Genomic DNA, 20,612 nt, shown 5'->3' with positions numbered 1-20,612 from the left:
TGATTTGGTCAGAGCTGTTTGATGATTTGGTCAGATCTGTTTGATGATTCGGTCAGATCTGTTTGATGATTCGGTCAGATCTGTTTGATGATTTGGTCAGAGCTGTTTGTTGATTTGGTCAGAGCTGTTTGATGATTTGGTCAGATCTGTTTGATGATTTGGTCAGATCTGTTTGTTGATTCAGTCAGATCTGTTTGATGATTTGGTCAGATCTGTTTGTTGATTCAGTCAGATCTGTTTGTTGATTCAGTCAGATCTGTTTGATGATTCGGTCAGATCTGTTTGATGATTTGGTCAGATCTGTTTGATGATTTGGTCAGATCTGTTTGATGATTTGGTCAGATCTGTTTGATGATTTGGTCAGATCTGTTTGATGATTTGGTCAGATCTGTTTGTTGATTTGGTCAGATCTGTTTGATGATTTGGTCAGATCTGTTTGATGATTTGGTCAGATCTGTTTGATGATTTGGTCAGATCTGTTTGATGATTTGGTCAGATCTGTTTGTTGATTTGGTCAGAGCTGTTTGTTGATTTGGTCAGAGCTGTTTGTTGATTTGGTCAGAGCTGTTTGATGATTTGGTCAGATCTGTTTGATGATTTGGTCAGATCTGTTTGATGATTTGGTCAGATCTGTTTGATGATTTGGTCAGATCTGTTTGTTGATTCAGTCAGATCTGTTTGATGATTCGGTCAGATCTGTTTGATGATTCTGTCAGATCTGTTTGATGATTTGGTCAGATCTGTTTGATGATTTGGTCAGATCTGTTTGATGATTTGGTCAGAGCTGTTTGATGATTTGCTCAGATCTGTTTGATGATTTTGTCAGTTGGATATTTAGTGAGATATGTTTAATGATTTCGTAAGACATTTTAAGTAGTCCTCTTTCATTATTCAGTCAGATTTAATTGATGATTTGGTCAGATCTGTTTGATGATTTGCTTAGACCTCTTTGATGAATTGGTAAGTTGATTATTTGGTTGAATCAGTTTGATGATTTGGTCAGATCTGTTTGATGATTTACTCAGTTAATGATTCGGTCAGATCTGTTTGATGATTTGCTTAGACTTCCTTGTTGTTTCTATCAGATGTCAGTAAGACCTTTTTAAGTAGTCCTCTTTCATTATTCAGTCAGATTTAATTGATGATTTGGTCAGATCGGTTTGATTATTTGGTCAGATCTGTTTGATGATTTGCTAAGACCTTTTTGATGATTTGGTCAACCTCTTTAACAATTTGGTCAGCTGATTATTTGGTCAGACCTTGTTTTTTATTATTCTGTCAGATTGTTTTGATAATTTAGTCAAAACAGTTTGATCATTTGGTCAGACTTCTTTTTTTGCTTAGCCGGGCACATCTTTGATGATTTGCTCAGATCTCTTTGATGATTTGCTCAGATCTCTTTGATGATTTGGTCAGATCGGTTTGATGACTTTGTTTAGCTCTCTTTGATCTGACTAATCTGACAGATCTCTTTGATCTGACTAAATCATCAAACAGAATTGTTTACTGTACAGAGTAGAAGATGATCTCTGGTCAGTGAGGAGGATAAGTGAGGAGTGATGAGAGTGTGTAGCTTTGGGCTTTAAGTGTTGAAACATCAGCTAAACGTTCCACACATCCTGGAGAGCATGTACACTCGCGCTGCGGCCAGGCTTCAGGGGTCGCTCAGTGTCGTAATTGGATTTTAGTAAATCTGCAGTGATGGGCAGTGTGTCGGTGTGTGTGTGTGTGTGTGTGTATATATGCACACACTCTTCTCTGAAGATGTTTGCCTGATTGCCTATTAGCTGCAGATAAGCTGGTGTTGTGGCGTCGGCCGCTAACTGCTTTCCAGCTCGTTGATGCTGAATGACAGGGCAGTAATTGTGGGCTGTATGTTGCATTAACTGAATTATTTACATCACTGTTCGTCCACTGCGGCGATTTATTACGCTAATAAGAGCACTTTTTCATACTGTACTGTGTCTTATATGAGTAGCGAACTACGATTTAGAGCCTCTTTAATCACGGTTCTGTTTTCTGTCCAGGCGAGGCTATCATTTTTCTTTGTAGTGACTAGCGTGCTATGCTACATTGCTATTAGCTAATAGCCTAAGGCTAAGCCACTGGGTTTGACAGCCTGTCTCAGAGTCTATATTAGTGGATTTGTGTCTCATGTCTCAAACAACAACAATGTACAAAAGCTGCATTAAACATTTAATAAACTTACTGTTTGCTGAAAACTACATTGAAACCATTTTAGCCTACATATCCCAGCTGGCCAATAATGTCAATATATTGTACGTCTTGATGTGATATCAGGTGATCAATATTTTGTGTCTGGACAAAGTCTAATGCCAATGTTAACTTGACAAAAAAAATACTGATGACATCTCGTCATTTCGATTTACCACAATCCAACATCTTCCATATGTTATAAACCAACGTCATATTCAAGTAAAATACCAATATTTAGCTTCAAAACACTATATTCAGTAAATGTAAACATTTTTAAATGTTGACACAAATGTAACATCTGACTAATGTTGGAGCTTGTTGCTTCTTGACAGATAACAGCTAAAAGTGAATGTCTGTCTGACATCGAGCTCAGTGTCAAGTCAATGGATGGATATGTAACTTTGATACCAACCAATGTGCACCATCTAACATTGGAGCTTGACGTCAGTGAAATGTTTGCCATCAACTAACTTCAGTGTTAGTTTTTGACAGATATGTGACTTTTATTTTGAGCCAATTCAACGTTTATCTAATATTGGAGTTGGATATCAATCTTGGGTTGGATTTGGGTTTGTTATTTTGCTTTCCAGTCAAAAATCAACGTTTATCTAATGTCTAATGTCAACCAAATGTTAGTTTTTGACAGATATGTGACTTAAATGTCCTGCCAAAATTCAAAGTTTATCCAATGTTGGAGTTTGAAATCAATCTTGGGTTGGATTTTGGCAGATTTATGACTTAAATGTCCAGCCAAAATACAACATTTATCCAATGTTGGAGCTTGATGTCAAATATGATTGATTGACAAATATGTGACATTAAATTCCAGCCAAAATTCAACAATAATTTAAATGTTGGAGTTTGATGTCAACCCATAGTTGCATTTTGACAGATATGTGACTTTTATTTTCAGCCAAAATACAACATTTATCCAATGTTGGAGCTTGATGTCAACCAAATGTTAGTTTTTGACAAATATGTGACTTTAAATTGTAATGCAACATTTATCTAATGTTGGAGTTTGATGTCAACCCATAGTTGGATTTCCACAGATATGTGACTTTTTTATTTCTAGCCAAAATTCTATGTTTATCTAAGATTCAACGTTTTTCTAAGGTTGGAGTTTGATGTCAACCAAATGTTATTTTTTACAGATCTGTGACTTTTATTTTATGTCAAAATCAACATTTATCTAATGTTGAAGTTTGATGTCAACCCATAGTTGGATTTTTACAGATATGTGACTTTTATTTTAAGCCAAAAATCAACATTTATCTAACGTTTGAGTTTAATGTTAACCCATAGTTGGATTTTGACAGATATGTGTCTTTAATCTCCAGCCAAAATTCAATGTTTATTTAATATTGGAGCTTGATATCAAACAAATGTTAGTTTTTACAGATATGTGATCTTCAGCCAAAATATTTAATTAAACATCTATACAACACTGGGTTTTGACATCAACACGGTTTTCTTTTTTAGCTAAAAATCAACATCTGTCTGATGTTGGAGATCAGCATGCCTGCTGGAGTGTATTTTTCTGTGAATACAAAAAAATATTATTGATATATATTTTTTTAAATACCCAAATTTGCCAATTGGCATTAATCAAAACACTGATTTACTTTAAACTTTGTTCATTTGTAGGCTTGTTTTTTCCTTGTGGATGATCAATATCTGAACAAATCTCTCTTTCTCTCTCTTTCTCTCTCTCTCTCTCTCTTTTCTATCTCTCTCCTCCTCTTCCTCTGCAGGCGTTCTCTTCTTGCAGTTTGGTGATGAGACTCGGCGTGTGCACATCACTCATGAGCTCAGCAGCCTGGAGACTCTGCACGCTCTCATCGTCCACATGTTCCCCCAGAAGCTGACAGCCAGCATGCTGAAGTCGCCCAACACGGCAATCCTGATCAAAGACGAGGCGCGCAACGTCTTCTACGAGCTGGAGGACGTGAGGGACATCCAGGACCGGAGCATCATCAAGATTTACCGCAAGGAACCTGTCTACGGGACCTACACTGCTGCAGCCCACCTGGCCAATGGAGACCTGAGGGTGAGGGTGTGTTCTTTACCTTTTAACCTGGACAATTCCTGCTACTTTCACTCATAAAAGTAAAGAGGAAATACTCCGAAAGAAACAGTTTGCCAACATGCTAGCATGAAGCAGGAACGTGTGCACTGGAGTGCAGTGCTTCACTTTTTTTTATTTCGAATCTGACAGTTGTTCTTTATATTGTGCCAAAAATGATAAGAGTTTGTTTGCAAAACAGATAAAAGTATGCTTACCTGTTTTGCAAGTGAACTCTTCGTTTTATGATGAATAGACCAATAAAAATACTTCAAAATGACTTGGTATAAAATCGTTTTACTCTTTTCGACTTCATTCAAAGCTTTTTTTTGTCTTAAATTTTATTCCCAAATTGTTGTTTTGTAGAGGCAAGGTTTTTGCACGGCAGTAAGAATATTATTTAAATGTACCAAATAATATATTTTTTGAGTATTGTAAGTTGTTGTCTGATGGATAAATAGTAAGTGTGTGACTTCAATTAAGGTAAAAAAATGCTCAGTTTCAATTTAAGAAGCCTATTTATTGTTGTTTGGCCCAACACTCAAAAATGATTTGAGAATTTTTATGGAGGGCTCATGAAATCCCTCTGCTTTTATTGGCTGGTTTATCTTTTACCATTGTCTTGTCCAAAAATGTATGTATACAGATTTACATCGCTGGTTCCCAGCAACATTAGCTTTCAACTCATCAGCTTTAAGCTTCTGTTACTGAACCACTGGTTATGGTGTCTCTCCCATTCCCACTACCAGCTCTGTAACACAGCCACTGCACTGTGTAACTTTGGTGGTTATTGCTAGAACCGCTTCACTGCATAGCTCGAGTCATATTTGTGTAAAAGTTCGTAATATTACTCTGCTGTCAGAGTCCACATGCTTCTTTTCCTTTAGATACTGCTTCTGTAGCTCTCGGCTTGTCCAAAAATGCGTGTGTACATCTGTCCACTGGAGGCTCCCAAAGTGCGATTTGTATTATTTGAAGTGCATCAGTGCATCAGTCTATCACAACCACTAATTCACACCTAGGGGGCAACTTAGCTTGGCCAGTTCACCTACGCTGTGTATTTTTGGAAGGTGGGAGATAACCAGACGACAGGAGTGGGGCTCGAACCCACGACCCCTGTGTTCTAGAGCTGTGCACCATACGCACTTAAAATACTTGAATCCATTGTGCCTTATGTATGAATTCTACCAGTCAGGTTGTGAGAAGAATTAAAACCACTCTGCTAAAGTACAGCGTTATAAGGGTGAGATTTCTTAGTGAAGTTTCTGCAGCACTAAGGCTGGGTGCAGCAGCATTAGCATTAGCTGCTAACTGCAGCGCTAGCTCTTCCGCCGTTCAGAGGCGAGTATATTGGACTGTAGTCTGCATCATGTTTACCGTCTTAAAACAAGCTATGTGGGACAAACCGCTATATGAGAGCTCGCTGGTTTACTGGAACACATAGCGCTATTGTGCAGCATTTACGTATGCGATTAGACATACTATTGGAAATCTAAGCTTACTTAAAATAAACAGAAGTGCTTTACTCACCCGAATACACAGCTTTCAAGAGAGAAATCTGTGTAGATTAACATCCAGCGCTCATTTTACTTGTTTTTTTGTTAAGAATTACAGTTTTGTTTACTCAGGCGCGTCCTCCAGCTTTCCCATTAGAAGGGAAACATGGCGACACCCTTGCTCACTTTGATGTAGGAATCCTTACTAGTGTTGCTTAATGCGCCTTATAATCAAGTGCACCTTATAGTCCGAAAAATACAGTACTTAAAAACAATCGATTTCAAATTTTTAAGATTATTCAGACATTAGAATTGAATTAGAATAAAAAATAAAAATGATTAAGGCCAAGGCTGCTTTAACACAAAGCCCCATTGGTTTCCCACAGACTCCTTTCCCTGTATCTAAACATGAACGCAGATTTAATCAGCCTTTATCCAGAGCACATTTCGAGTGCAATTTAACCATAGCCAGCAGGGGTGGAGATCTGATGGGCCCACAACGACTCGGGGAGAAATGCATAACTGAGCTATCAGGATCATAGATAGAGATATGAGATATTTCCCCATTAGTCAGAGTCCCTATTAGCCAGTCCACAGTGGGTTTGTTTGCCCGGTAGGCGTGTGCCAAATCCCCCAAAGGGCACTTGCTTTGCATCCCAGCATGACGCGGCATCTTATTCGAGTCCCCCAGCGAAAGCCGCCGTGGCTGTTTTATTAAATGATCTTCAGAGCTGCTCAGATTTGTATCTCTAAACTCTAAGATTCTTTCTGGATTGCTTGAGCTTTACAGGGATTTCTCTCTTTTTTTTCCAGTCACATTTATTCCCCGCCTCGAGTCAGCGCTCGACTTTGTTTAGTGCGTGAGATGTGTATTGCCAGAGGAGCAGGTGATGTCTTCTCTTTGAAAAAAGCATTCGTGATTTATCCACTTTCCTCATCGAATATTCCGTCCTGCTCTCGGAGCGAGAGATTTGTCGTTGTCTTGGAGTCGAAGCCCTTGAACTAGAATTAGGCTTGACTGGGATGTAAATGCTTGTTTGTGAGGTACGTACGTGTGTGTGTGTGTGTGTGTGTTTTGCTCGAGGATCTGAATGTTCTCATTTCTTCACCTCCAAACCTTAAATAAACATCAGAGGTTTAAACGTCTCCAGAAAGAACCGGCTTCATCAGAGCAGAAGCAGCAAAATCCTTTGAAAACATTAAAGTCTCTGCCACTTTGTTCCCTCACAGTGTATGTGTGTGTGTGTGTGTGAGTGTGTGTGTGTGTGTCCTCTGACCAATCCGCAATGCAACACAGAGGCTACAGTGCATGTCAAATGCTCTGTCAAGTGTGTGTCTCTCTGTGTGTGTGTGTGTGTGTGTGTGTGAGCGTGAGCCAATGCCTTAGTAATCCACGGGCCTGTCAGTCATGCTGAAGAAATCTAAAGGCTGTATGATGTATCATTTATTAATTAGAATCACAATATTAGAGATGTTATAACTGACTTTACATAATGCCTTTGATAAACCACATTTTATAAATGATGTTATTAAATTATCATTAAAGCTGGAGTATAATATAGTATAGTATAGCAAAGTGGTGAGTTTTTGTGTGGTGTGTGTGTGTGTGTAACAAGTGGCATGGTGCACCTGCGTTGCCAAAATAGCAATGAACATCTGACTATTGACTGTTGTCAGGGTTTAAATCATTCAGTGGTGCACCTGTGTTTTCTATTGTAAAGATAGCAATGAACTTCTGACTGTTGACTGTTGTTAGGGTTCAAATCGATCAGTGGTTCACCTGTGTTTTCCATTGCCAAGATAGCAATGAACTTCTGACTGTTGGCTGTTGTCAGGGTTCAAATCAGTCAGTGGTTCACCTCTGCTAAGCTTCTACTGTTAGGGCAGAAACAGCGAAGCCTAGAATAAGTATTACCCACACGGTGCAGCCCTAGTGCGGGTGGGACGATGTAAAAGAAGAGGAGAAGAGGGGAATAAAGAGCAGCTGTGGACAGATAAGATAAATGTTTTGAGACGACACAAAGAGAGCATAAGATAAATGTAAGTGAATCAACAAAAAGAAGAAAAAGTACCATTTAGGGCGACAGCAAGAAAGGATGGGAGGATAAGGGACAAAGAGACTGGTTCTTTCTAAGGGATTTAAACAAATCTCGTTATAAAGAGAGAAAGATTGTCTCTAGCAGAGTGAAAGAGGGGAAAAAAGGCCCTGTGGAAGAAAAGAACAGCAGGCATTAAGCGAGCCTGGGCTTGGTTTTGGCTTGGAGTGAATGAATAAGCAGCAGCAGGATCTCAATAGCAGCATCATGTTATCCAGGCTTATGGCAGTAGCTTTGGCAGTGCTGGGTGAAAGCACTGAATACACTGAGAGAAAAACACCCACTGTGTGTAGAGTACAGGAGGCCAAGAGACATTATTGATATGATATTATTGATACCAGTGACCTTTTGACCTGCCTTTCTTTATCTAATGTCTCTTCAAGCTTCAAAGGTAACCACGGAAGGGTGTTTGAAGGCTTTCTGAACAACTAGCATCAGTTATCTACACTCATTGAAAAAAAAATTTAATTAAACTTTATACAGTGCTGTAAAAAAGTTTCTTTTGTTTTTGCTTTTTTATTATACTTACATGTTTCAGATTAACAAACACATTTTTATATCAGACAATGATAACATGAGTCAATATAAAAAGCAGATTTTAAATGATAATTTCATATATTAAATGGAAGGATGTCTATCCAATCCAAACTTGCCTTATGTAAAAAAGTATTTTCTACCTAAACCTAATAACTTGGTTGCATCACCAATAATTGGCAATAACTGGTAATGAGTCTTTCACAATTCTGTCCCACTTTACTTTTACAGAATTGTTTTACTTTAGTTACATTGCACTTGCTGGTGTGTTTCAGGTCATTGTCTTGCTGCAGAGCCCGAGTACGCCTGTGCTAACAGTCATAAACTAATAGCTATGCTTGAGTACATTCTCCTTCATGATTTTCTTGTACAGCAACGCAGCCCTATACCGTCACACTACCACCACCATGTTCAACTTTTGAATCAGTATGATGTTCCCGTTCTGAAACGTTATGTTAGATTTACACCAGGTGTAATGGGACACACACCTTTCAAAAAGTTTTACTTTAGTCTCATCAGCGCAGGTCCTGGGGACCAGTTTTTTGGCAAATGTGAGACGGGCCGTTGTGTTCTTTTTGGTCAGCAATGGTTTTCAAGTTGGAACTCTCCCATGTAAACCATTTTTGACCTCATGGATGAGTTGGCCATGCCCTTTTTGAGTAACTTTGATAGGCCGGTCACTCCTGGGAAGTTTGACTTTGTAACATTTTCCTGACTGATAGATGCCAATAACTTTGTTTACTCATCTGTACTTTAATGTCTTCAGATCAGAGCAGGATCTCCTGCATATATCGCCAAACTATTAGCTATTAGTTCATGTTTTCTGTTGGATGACTAGCAATTTTATCAACTTGGTCATTAAAGGTGAGCATAGTCCATCTAAAACCAGCTACCAGCATCAGGTGGTCATGAAATAAAGCAGGACTTTCTAGTCACTTTACACTGGTATTTTGCCAGTAGCCAAATGTAAATTGATCATAAAGTGTTACCTGAGCATTATCCACAGTCCACTCACTCTATATGCTTCTTTCACTTTTCAACAAATACATGTTTAGAACTGGCCATGAGGACCAGTGATGGCATAGTTACCTTAAAAGTAAAAGTAATCGGATTTCTGGTTACTGACCACCAGTTTTTTTTTCAGAACTCACTTTATTGGAAGCTTTGCACCCCCAGGTGGGACTTGTTCTATAAATTTGACTGTGCTTTGCTGCGACTCCAGATGTTTCTTCAAATTTGACGTAGTGTTTTTAAACCTTGATATTGTAATCTTTAGCTGACACAAACTCAAAATAGTTTACCTTTGTGTTGCTGTGTGGTATTACACGTGAGTTATCCTCATGCTGAACACATGACTTAACTGTTGTATAGGCCAGACGTCACTTTTTCACCCCGAGAAAAAAAGCAAATTGACAAAAATAGTAACGCACACTGACTTGGATAAGTAACTTTAATTGTAGAGCTGGGCGATATGGCCCAAAAAAAAATCTTTTTTCGATTTAAATCATTTTTTTCCCCTACTAAAAATCAAAATAAAGATGATTTTAAAAAATGGTTAAAAAATAATTTTTATTTATTTAGTTTTCACTTAAATGTCCACTTTATGGTGAAAGTGCAACCAGAAACAAGCAAAGGTACAAGTTTAGGTACTGACACCAATGCACCCTCAAAAAACAAATAGAAAGAAGAGGGGGGTGGGGTGCGCACGAGAGGGAGGGAGAGAGGGGCGGGGTGTGCGCGGTAGAGAGGGGCGGGGCTAAGCTCAGTACAGGAGCCCACAGAGGAGCGTCGTTGGTGGAAATTAAAACTCAGAGAAAATCGATTTTCATAAAAACACATCGTCCTTAACTGTAAATTCGAATTAATCGATATAATCGATTAATCGCCCAGCTCTATTTAATTGATTACTGGATTGGAAATAGTAACTCATTAGATTATTTGTTAGTGTGGAAGTGTGAAGTAAACTGTAAGGGGAACCCAGAAAAAAATAATTCTGCTTTAATTAGCAACTTAATACTAATGCTACTTCATGATGGCTGTTTTTCGAGCCTGATACTCTAAACTTGTTGTACAAGACTTTGTTTGCAACCAAAATTGACCTATACAACATACAATAACGTCTAAAATTGTATCAGGTTTTAGTTTCCCTTTTATTCAATGTCACTGGTGTTGCAAGAATAGGTACAAAGATGTTAACAAAAGGGCCAAGAAGAAACTCTGTATAAAGCATTCCTTGGGACTTTAGAGTTAAATCTTGGGGCGAGCAAATCTCATTATAAAGAAAGAAAGTCTGACTGTGAGATAGAAAGAGAGAGAGAGAGGCAGTGTGGAAGAAAAGCACAGCAGGCATTAAGCGAGCATCAGCTTCATTCTGGTTCGGGTGAATGAATAAGCAGCTAGTTCTACTCATCGTAAGGTTCTTTGCTCGTCGTGAGGGTGTTCCGCTGCGAGCGTGTCTCAATACCGGTGTCATGTTATCCAATGTTATGGCAGTAGTTCAGGCTGGGCTGGGTGAAAAGCTCTGAATAGAGTGAAAAGCTCTCTAGAGTCGAATTACCTTGCTGAAAAGAAAGCAGGGGAAGCAGAAAGTCTGGAGATTTATTCACAGCAAACGTTCTGCTCTTTCTCTCTCTCTCTCTCTCTCTCTCTCTCTCTCTTTCCCCTTCTCTATCTGCCCATCTCAAAGTAGTGCCAGAGTCAATGAGTTCTCTCTCTCTCTCCTTCACGTTCTCTACTTTCACTCTGTCTGTCTCTCTCGTTTCGCACTGCAGCAGAATTAACATTAGGATGATTGATATTTAGGGATCTTAAGGACATCACCCCATCTTCCTGCCAACCACTAGAGGGCAACTATTCAATAAACTATCAATCCAGTATTGTTATGTAAATAGATCTCTCTCTTCTCTCTCTCTCGCTCACTCTCTCTTTCTCTCTCTCTCTCTCTCTCTCTCTCTATATATATATATATATATATATATATATATAGTAAATGTGCCAGCAGAATGTGCTGTTTTATTTATTATTTATTTTGATTATATTATAGTTATTGTTTATTTTGTTTTAATTTAAGCTGTTGTTGTCATGAGAAAGACAGAGGTGTAGTTGCAAAAAACAGAGAGAAAGAGAGAGAGAGTGTGAAGGAGAGAGAGAGAGAAAGCAAGGTATAGGTACAGAGAGAGAGAGGGCGAGAAAAAGGAAGAAGGAGAGAGAGAGAGAGAGGGTAGAGAATAACAGGTAGGTATAGATACAGAGAGAAAGAGATATAGAGAGGGAAAGGTAGACATTAGTACAGAGCAAGAGAGTGAGAGAAAGAGATGTATAAGAGAGAGAGAGAGAATGAAAGAGAGAAAGATATATAGGTAACGTTGCAGGTATAGATAGATATGATACAGAGAGACAAAGAATGCGTGAAAAAAAGGGAGAGAGAGAGAGAGAGATGTATAGGTAGAGAGAGAAAGAATAAAAGAGGAAGATAAATATTGGTACAGTGCAAGAGAATCAGAGAGAGGGGGTAAAAAGAATGATAGGAATAGGTACAGAAAGAAAAAGAGAGTGAAAGAAAGGTAGGTACTTGAACAGAGCAAGAAAGAGATGTATGTATAAGTAGAGGTAGAGAGAGAGAGAAACGGAGGAAGAGAAAGATAAGTAGAGGTGCAGAAATAGAGAGAGAAACAAAGAAAGAGAGAGAGAGAGGAAAATAGGTATATGTATGTTACAGAGAAAAAGAGAGTGAATGAGATATATATAAAGAGAGAGAGAGAGAGATACCAGGAGATTCACTCAGGAGATTTGAGGTTACCCTGCTCTATAGTCTTGATACTATATATTAGACTGGAATTCAGTCAACTGTTCAAACATTCAGACGATGCCCTGTAGATCTTCCTCTGCTGAGCCTGATCGGCCCACAGCGACAGAACATGACACTGCCACTCTTACCGGTATCCATGACGACCGTCTTCCCACGTCGCTAGAGAGGGGAATGAAGTCCCTGTACGGGTTGTACCCGCTCCCACTCATTCATATTAATGTCCTCTGTGACTTAAGCAACTGTACTGTAGGCCTATATGTTGTAATCAGCATTAGTGGATGACAATGGTAATGTTGTACTGCAGTGTGAGTCTGGTTGTCTTCTTTTGGGGTTTTTGTCCTCATAGAGAGATGGCCTACATGTCCTATGAGTTGTCACAGACCATGGGTGTCCAGGGTGTCCAGTCTTATCTGCGAAAAGCCGGTGTGGCTACAGGTTTTCATTCTAAATGTGCATAATATGCTGGCCAGCCCTCAAACAAAGAAAACCTGCAGCAACACCATCCTTTTGATTAGACATGCCAGTGAGGAAAGTGCATTGGAAGGCACAACCATGAACTAAAACAAAAACAACTTAAGAGCTGTCAAGCTTGGTGGTGGTAGCATCATGCTCTGGAGTTGTTTTGCTGCCTGTAGAACTGGAACATTTCAAAACTTGAATGATATTTAACTGTAAACATCTATTAGTATCTAAGAAGACACTGTTGTGACATGATGTTGTTCATGCAAAACATGAATAACACCTAAGAAGTAATCATAAACTGGCCTATAGTTAGTCAATATTACATTGCATATACAAGACCCTGCTTTGATTCAAGTTTAAAGTTGACCCCATTGAAAAAGAAAAATTAATTCATAGTCAGAGGAGACACTGATGAGAAGATTTATTTGGCAGTCCAGCCCAAAACATAAACAACATGCCAGCTGTTAAGCTTGGTGGTGGTAGCATCATGCTCTGGAGTTGTTTTACTGCCAGTAGAACTGAAACATTTCAAAACTTTAATGATATTAAACTGAAAACATCCATTCGTATCTAAGAAGTCAATGTAAAAAGATTGAATTCTAAGATATTTTAGATAATTTCTATTGATCAATTCATTATGGAGTCTGGTCAAAATGTAAAGCACAGCTGCGAAAAAAATTGTCATAATGTAAAAAATTTACCTTGTTTTTTTTTTTTTTTGCAGAGAGAGATGGTGTACACATCCCGCGAGTCCTCGCCCACTCGCCGCCTGAACACCCTTCCCTCCTCCACCTCGTCCCCGTCCGGTTCTTCACCCTCGCGCTCTCGCCTGTCTTACGGCGGCGGGGGTCGACCTCCCTCGTTTGGAGGTCCAGGCCACCCTCACCAGTCAGGGGGCTCCCAGCATGGGCATCACCCGTCCCCCTCCCACGGGCAAGGGCCTGGGGGGCTGACTGCCTCCCCTTCCGCCATCCTGGAGCGTCGGGACGTAAAGCCTGAAGAAGAAGTGGCCGGCAAGAACATGGTGCTCCTGAAGAACGAGGGTCTTTATGCTGACCCCTACAATATGGTTCACGAGGGGCGTCTTAGCATAGCCTCCACACAGTCTCTGGCCACCATCGCTGACCCTTTCAGCTTCCCTGTGTCTGGGGGTCTTTACCGGCGGGGATCCATGAGGTCGCTCAGCACGTATTCGGCCGCAGCACTGCAGGGAGACTTGGAGGACCAGCTCTATAAGCCGGGAGGGAGCATGTACTCGGATGCCTATGGCCCCGGCTCCACGCTGACTATGGGCTTCCGGCTACCTCCGTCTTCCCCTCAGAAAATCCCGGATGTTCAGCTGAGGGACAGGGACTCGTACTCGGGGCCGCCCAGTCGCGGCTCGCCCGTCAGGCAGAGCTTCCGAAAGGATTCAGCCTCTTCTTCTGTGTTTGTGGAGAGCCCCAAGTCCAGGCCTGGTTCCAGCTCGGAGCCGCTGGCAGAGGTGGGGAGAAATACGTCTGGATTTGGCTCACCACTGGCTGGAAACGAGACGGACACGCGGTAAGGAGAAGGTTTGAATGTGCAATAGAATGCATTTATTTAGTGTTTTTTTGCTGTTTGACAGGCTTAGAACACCCCTATTTTTGTTGGCCCAGAAAAACTGATTTTAAATGGAAAATTAACAGCAAACGGCAATAATTCATAAAAAAAAAGAGACCCCTTTTATCAGAAGAGTGCCGGTTCGAATCCTGTTCATGTAGCCTGCCATCAGATACCGGAACCCTGAGAAAGCACAATTGGCCTTGCTCTCTCTGGGTGGGTAGATGGCGCTCTCTCACCATATCACTCCAAATGGTGATGTCCGCAGCACAAGGCCTCTGTGAGCTGATGTATTGGAGTCGCTGTGCTTTCCTCCGAGTGCGCTGTGATGCTACTCAGCAATGCTACATCAGCAGCAGTTTGAAAAGAAGCGGTGACTGATTTTACATGTATCGGAGGAGGCATGTGCTAGTCTTCACCCTCCTGGCATTGGGGCATCACTAGTGATAGGGGGAGTCCTAATGATTGGGTTAGGTAATTGGCCTTGTAAATTGTGTAGAAAATGGGAAAAAAATCTAAATAAAATGACAAAAAAAGAAAAGTGACCCTTTTAAATATATTAATCCTGTAGCTTAAAGAATAATTTTAATGCACACTGAACAGAATTTATTTGTTAACTGGAGAAAGAATGGAAATGTGGACAGTTTTTGTTCTGTAATAGTGTAATACTCTAATGGCTTCAGGAATAACATATTGTAAATTGATATTAAGCTTGTGTCTTACTTGTGCAATAGATCTTTTGAGAAATATCTAATTTTAAATACTTAAACATTGAGTATTTTAGGTATTCTTAGTGTTTTTAGAACTGTTTAAAATGTTTCATTTTGTAAAGGAAGCCATGTTAAAGTTGTTGGCGTATCTCTTTTTAAGCTCTATTGTTTATACAGGATTCTTTAGCTGATTTTCTCCTAATGCAGTCTGATTTCTTGTCCAATACATGTCTTGTGTATACTCTGTGTGTGTTTACTCATTGTTTACCTTTGCTAGTAGGGATCGTATGGAGGCTATGGAGAAGCAGATAGCCAGTCTCACCGGTCTGGTCCAGAGCGTACTCACCAGAGCACCGGACAGCGACAGCACGTAAGGATTCACCTCACACCAATACACAGAACCAGATAGAACCCATTACTTTCCACATCTCCATAGGCATCTCCCACACAAGTCTCAGGAGAACCCAGCCAGAGGCATTTGTTTGACACACCACTCATATGGAATGTGAAAGTCATTTGCTGGAGATCATGAGAAACCATTGCACCAGAAAGCATTTGACTGTTTTGACACGAAGCATTACATGCCTTCACATAGAGCACTATGTGATTGACCTCATTTAGAGCTTGCAGATTGATTTGTAAGTATGTTTTTTGTTCCTGCTGCTCTCATGTTTGTGATCACACAGCCATCGACTGCTGCTCAAACCAACGCTTCTCATCCGTTTGTTTTGTGTAATGCCCAGAAAGCCCAGTGTGTCTTCACTCTGCCAGCGTGGATTGTTGTGCGTTGTGTCTGTGATTAAGGCCTGTTGTTGTCTGTGAAGTGTTTTGTTGGCTGCATCATGGACGCACCCCAGTCCTCTGCTTATGTCTTGGTATATCGTGTTGTGGAAGATTGGTCAGATTCATTCATTAGCATTGGCACTGCTTGTGTAGACAAACATAGAGATCAGTATGCGCAGATCAGCCTTACCATTAAAACCACCAGCCCAATATTGTGTAGCTGCACATTGTCCAACCAAAATAGCTTTGGAAGACACTAAGAGACCTCTGAAGGTGTCCTGTGGTATCTGGCACCAATACAGTAGCAGCAGATCTTTACAGAAAGTCCTGTAATTGAAGAGGGACCTCCATACGCCTATTTAACAAGCCCTGAGGACCCATCTGACTTTTTCAACTACCAAAATGTGCTTGGACCAACTTTGGTAGTTGTTGTCCAAGATTTAGGGCCAATTTTTAGGTCAACATGTTGACTATGGTAAAGCCTGCGCGAGCGTCCTATGCAGCTGCCCACATTTATACTTCTGGGTTCATGCATCTGTGGCTCTTTGTCGCTCTATTGTTTAAACCGTGAAAGTGGGAACGCGTGACTTGCTCAACGGACCAGTTACAACAGCTGCTGTCCGCATAGCATCAGGCTACTGCATAGTCTCTGGCATAGGGTCTGCGGCTATGTGTATCTTACATGTAGGCTACTGTATAGGTTCGACGCAAGGGCAAGTATAAATTGCCCTTTACGAGGTAGTGTTAGGAGTCTTGCCCAAGCCACAAAAAAGCCACACAGGTCAGGAATTGAACCGTAGTCTCCAACATGGTGTGGCAACTTTCTGGCAGGTAGTGGTGTTACCTGCAAACTGCAAACACAAACATCCCTCAAAGAGGTTCCTGAGGTTTTAGAGATGCACTGATTCTGTCATCTACACATTATAAGTTGGTTCTACTTTCAGATTCATACTCTTGGCCATTTTCCTGCATCCAACGCATCAACTTTAAGAGCTGACTGTTCACTTGCTGCCTAATATATATATAAATCCCACCCCTTGACAGATACCATTAAAACCAGATTTTCATTTCACCTGTCAGTGTTGGTTGGTGTTAATGTTATGGCTGATCGGTTTAACTTCAGATCACAAGTAGAAAGTTTATAGTTTAACGTTTTAGTGTTGTTAACTTTGTTTTATTGTGGAATCTATACTGTACATGTTATTTAAGTTTAGTGTTGTGTAACTGTAGGGTCTGTAGTGTAATGTAGTGTGGGACACGTTGAGCTTCTGTGGAACTGCACTTGTACTGTATAACTGTAGCGCTGTAGTGTTTGGTAGTATAAGAGTTTAGTAGTAGTAGTATTATTAGGTTTGTACCAGTAAGGCTCTTCCACACCACCAATCACACCAATACCAAACAACAACTTAATTATGTAGTGATGTACAGTACCAGTCACAAGTTGGACAAACCATCTCATTTAATGTTTTTTTTCCTACATTGTAAATGAATAATAAAGTCTTCCAGATTAGGAAGGAACACATAAGAATTAATGTAGTAAACTTAAAAAGTGTTAAACAAAAGAGAATACGTGAAGCATGTAGGTGGCTCTTATCTGGAGTGCTTTTAACTTGCAGTTTCTGAGCGAGTTTCATCATAACGCTTTTGATAATCTTTGCAATTTCACTTCATTTCATAAAGTATTTTTTCGTGCCATAATATGGATTAGAACATTACTCAAATAGGACTTTTCACTGTATACCAACCAACTCTACCTCTTCACAACTTTCACAACTGATGCTCTCAAACACTTTAAAAGTGAAAGAAAATGAGGGGAAGACAAGTTCAGCACAGCTGTTAACTGAAAGCCATTCTAGGTTACTCTACCTCATAAAGCTCACTGAGAAAATCCATCCAAGATGTGCTAAGCTATCTCTACCTAAGCAAGAGGTGTCTTAATTAGATAAGTCTGACTAATCTAAACTATAAAACATATTCTGGTTTGTTTAACACATTTGTTTACTAAATAATTCTGTGTGTTTTCTTTATAGTTTGAATGACATTAGTGTTAATCAACAATAAAGAACATTTTAAAATAATGAAAAAACAAAACTTAAGGTTTGTCTAAACTTTTGACTGATGCTGTATATACTTCACAGTGGTTTTAAAGTGCTCCTTTTTGCATCTCTTGTAGAGTGTTCCACAGTTTTCATCTCCCCTAATCATGATGAGCCAGTTGGGGGTGTTCATTGTTAATCAACTGCAAACTGGAGTCAGCTGCTTTCGCTGATCATTAGCATGCACTGTAGGTTTTGTCAGGGTGGCACTGTGAGAAGACTCCAGGGCTCCAGAGTGAGGAAGGATAATTATGTAGATAAAATTTACACTACAGAACTACCCTGCTGCCTGAGTGTTGAATCTTCAGAAGATCACTTGTTCCATCCGTACTCAGTAAGCTTGCCAGTGTTAAATTAACACTGTTATAAAGCCCCCCAGTATTGGGCTGTGGAGCAGTGGAACTGTCCTACATCCTTGACTAATTGTGTCTATCACTTCAAAATTCAGGGACGACTCCTTCAAAGTTCACGGACTATCCCTTCAAAGGTCAGGAATTATACCTCCAAAGATCAGAAATTATACCTTCAAAGTTTATGAACTATCCCTTCAAATTTCAGAGACTATCCCTTCAGGGACTGTCTTGAAATTGTTGGGACTATCTCTTTAGGGTTCAGGGACTATCCCTTCAAAGTTCAGAGACTATAGCTACAAAATTCAGGGACTATCCCTTCAAAGTTCAGGGACTACACTGTCAAAGTTAAGGGAGTATCCTTTAAATTTCAGGGAGTATCCCTTAAATTTCAGGGACTATACCTTCAAAGTTCAGGGACTATCCCTTCAAAGTTCAGGGACTATCCCTTCAAAGTTCAGGGGCTATCCCTTCAAAGTTCAAGGACTGTCCCTTCAAAGTTCAGGGACTATAGTTCAGGGACTATCTCTTTAAAGTTCAGAGACTATCCCTTCAAAGTTCAGGGACTATCTCTTTAAAGTTCAGGGACTATCCCTTCAAAGTTCAGGGACTATAGACTATCCCTTCAAATTTCAGGGACTATTCTTTCAAAGTTCAGAAAGTATCCCTTCAAATTTCAGGGACTATCTTTTCAACATTCAGGGACTATCCCTTCAAAGTTCAGAAACTATACCTGCAAAATTCAAAGACTATAACTTAAAAGTTTAGAGACTATCCTTTCAATTTAAATCCCATTTAACCCCAGAAGAGTGATCCAGAGCATATATTTACAAGGCAGTAACTACTATTTCTAATCTGATGAAGCATCTATGAGAAATTGTGAAAAACACCAAAAAATAGACGTTCCTTCGAAGATATTTTTTAAAAAATAAAAACTGTTACTGTTTTATATAAATACTATGTTATATTTAAAAGAATGAAGGTAGTTTAAACTACCAAAATTTGGATGGAGCTCAGTGCTGGTTGGTGTTTGGTTGGTGTGAAAGAGCCATCGGGTACAGTAGTGCAGTGGTTATGGAGTGGTTATAAGCATTTGTGGCGGGTCAGTGTTGGGTTCTGCAGTGTGTTGGGGGCAGCGTCAGTATCACGGCTGTGTGATCCTCAGATGCGGCCTGCTGCGTCTCTGCATGATGGCTGGCTGCCCTCCGGACCAGGGGGCGGACTTCTCACGGCCCTTCCCTTTCTCTTCCAGCGAGAAGACGGAATCCACCAGCGACGGCTCCGCCACAGGAAGTGAGTAACTGTACTCCTCTTGAGGCATGTTGACATGTCAAGGTCCTGTCAGAGCAGGGTAGACTGGCGACAAAATGTCAAGTACTACAAATACGATTACAAGCCAGCCAGAGGCAGCATGTGGCAGGGGTGGGGTCAGTGGATATCCAAAGTCTTAGCCCACCCCTACTGATGCCTGTACAAAGAATTCAACAAGAAATATAGGGGAAAATGTGTGACTAAAATAGGTACATATATGATTAAGATAGCTCCAATGATGTACATTTATGACTAAAATAGCTATACTAAGGTACATTTAAGACTAAAGTAGCTCTACTGAGTGAATATATGACTAAAATAGCACTGTTGAGGTGAATTCATGACTAAAATAGAACTGTTGAGGTAAATTTACGACTAAAATAGCTCTACTGAGGTACATTTAGGACTAAAGTAGCTCTACTGAGGCACATTTATGACTAAAGTAGCTGTACAGAGGTAAATTAATGACTAAAATAGCACTGTTGAGGTAAATTTATGATTAAAATAGCTTTTCTGAGGTAAATTTAGACTAAAGTAGCAATGCTGAGATAAATGTATGACTAAAATAGCACTGTTGAGGTGATTTTACAAGTAAAATAGCACTGTTGAGGTAAATGTATGACTAAAATAGCACTGGTGAGGTACAGTTTTGACTAAAATAGAACTGTTTGGGTACATTTATGACTAGATGAGAAAAGTGGGACATTTATAAAAGACCTGCAAAATAATGCTTGGAATTTGGTATTTGACCTAATGTTAATATTTTTTTTGTTTAGACCAAAAGTATTGATTTTAGTGCATCCCTAACTTTTAATATACAGAGTGAGGTGAAAGTCACAAAACAAGTTTTTTATTTCAGAAATGTAATAAGAGTTCAGAATATCCAGCCCCTCTACAATGGATGATTTTAGGATGCAACTTGACACAACATGATTTTAATACAGCTTTTGATTTTATAAGAAATAGTTAAAAAGCAGGTGTCCCAATACTTTTTACCATATAATTTGTGGGCAGGCTGGCTAACAGTGAATATTTTAATTTTAGGCATTACTGTGTTAGCTCTGTGTAATATATGCTGACTAGCCTGTAGTATACAGCCTGTT

At 39.8% G+C, this 20,612-nt stretch overlaps 1 protein-coding gene across 11 annotated transcripts in view; it reads left to right on the top strand.

Moving 5' to 3' along the window:
- si:ch211-278a6.1 (SRC kinase signaling inhibitor 1) overlaps positions 1 to 20,612 on the top strand; it is a 271,162-nt gene that overhangs the window by 202,474 nt on the left and 48,076 nt on the right. For 7 of the 11 annotated variants that reach the window (XM_049467593.1, XM_049467592.1, XM_049467591.1 and 4 more), the window contains 4 exons: positions 3,972 to 4,267; positions 13,403 to 14,220; positions 15,247 to 15,339; positions 19,364 to 19,491. In XM_049467593.1, the coding sequence (XP_049323550.1) occupies positions 3,972 to 4,267; positions 13,403 to 14,220; positions 15,247 to 15,339; positions 19,364 to 19,491 (1,335 nt within the window). The remainder of the gene's footprint in view (positions 1 to 3,971; positions 4,268 to 13,402; positions 14,221 to 15,246; positions 15,340 to 19,363; positions 19,492 to 20,612) is intronic. The other 4 variants (XM_049467596.1, XM_049467594.1, XM_049467595.1 and 1 more) reach the window with 3 other exon arrangements.

Source organism: Astyanax mexicanus, chromosome 19, assembly GCF_023375975.1.
Source record: "Astyanax mexicanus isolate ESR-SI-001 chromosome 19, AstMex3_surface, whole genome shotgun sequence".
Taxonomy (NCBI): Eukaryota; Metazoa; Chordata; class Actinopteri; order Characiformes; family Acestrorhamphidae; genus Astyanax; species Astyanax mexicanus.
The sequence above is the reverse complement of the archived record's forward strand: the minus strand, read 5'-3'. Positions and strand labels throughout refer to the sequence as shown.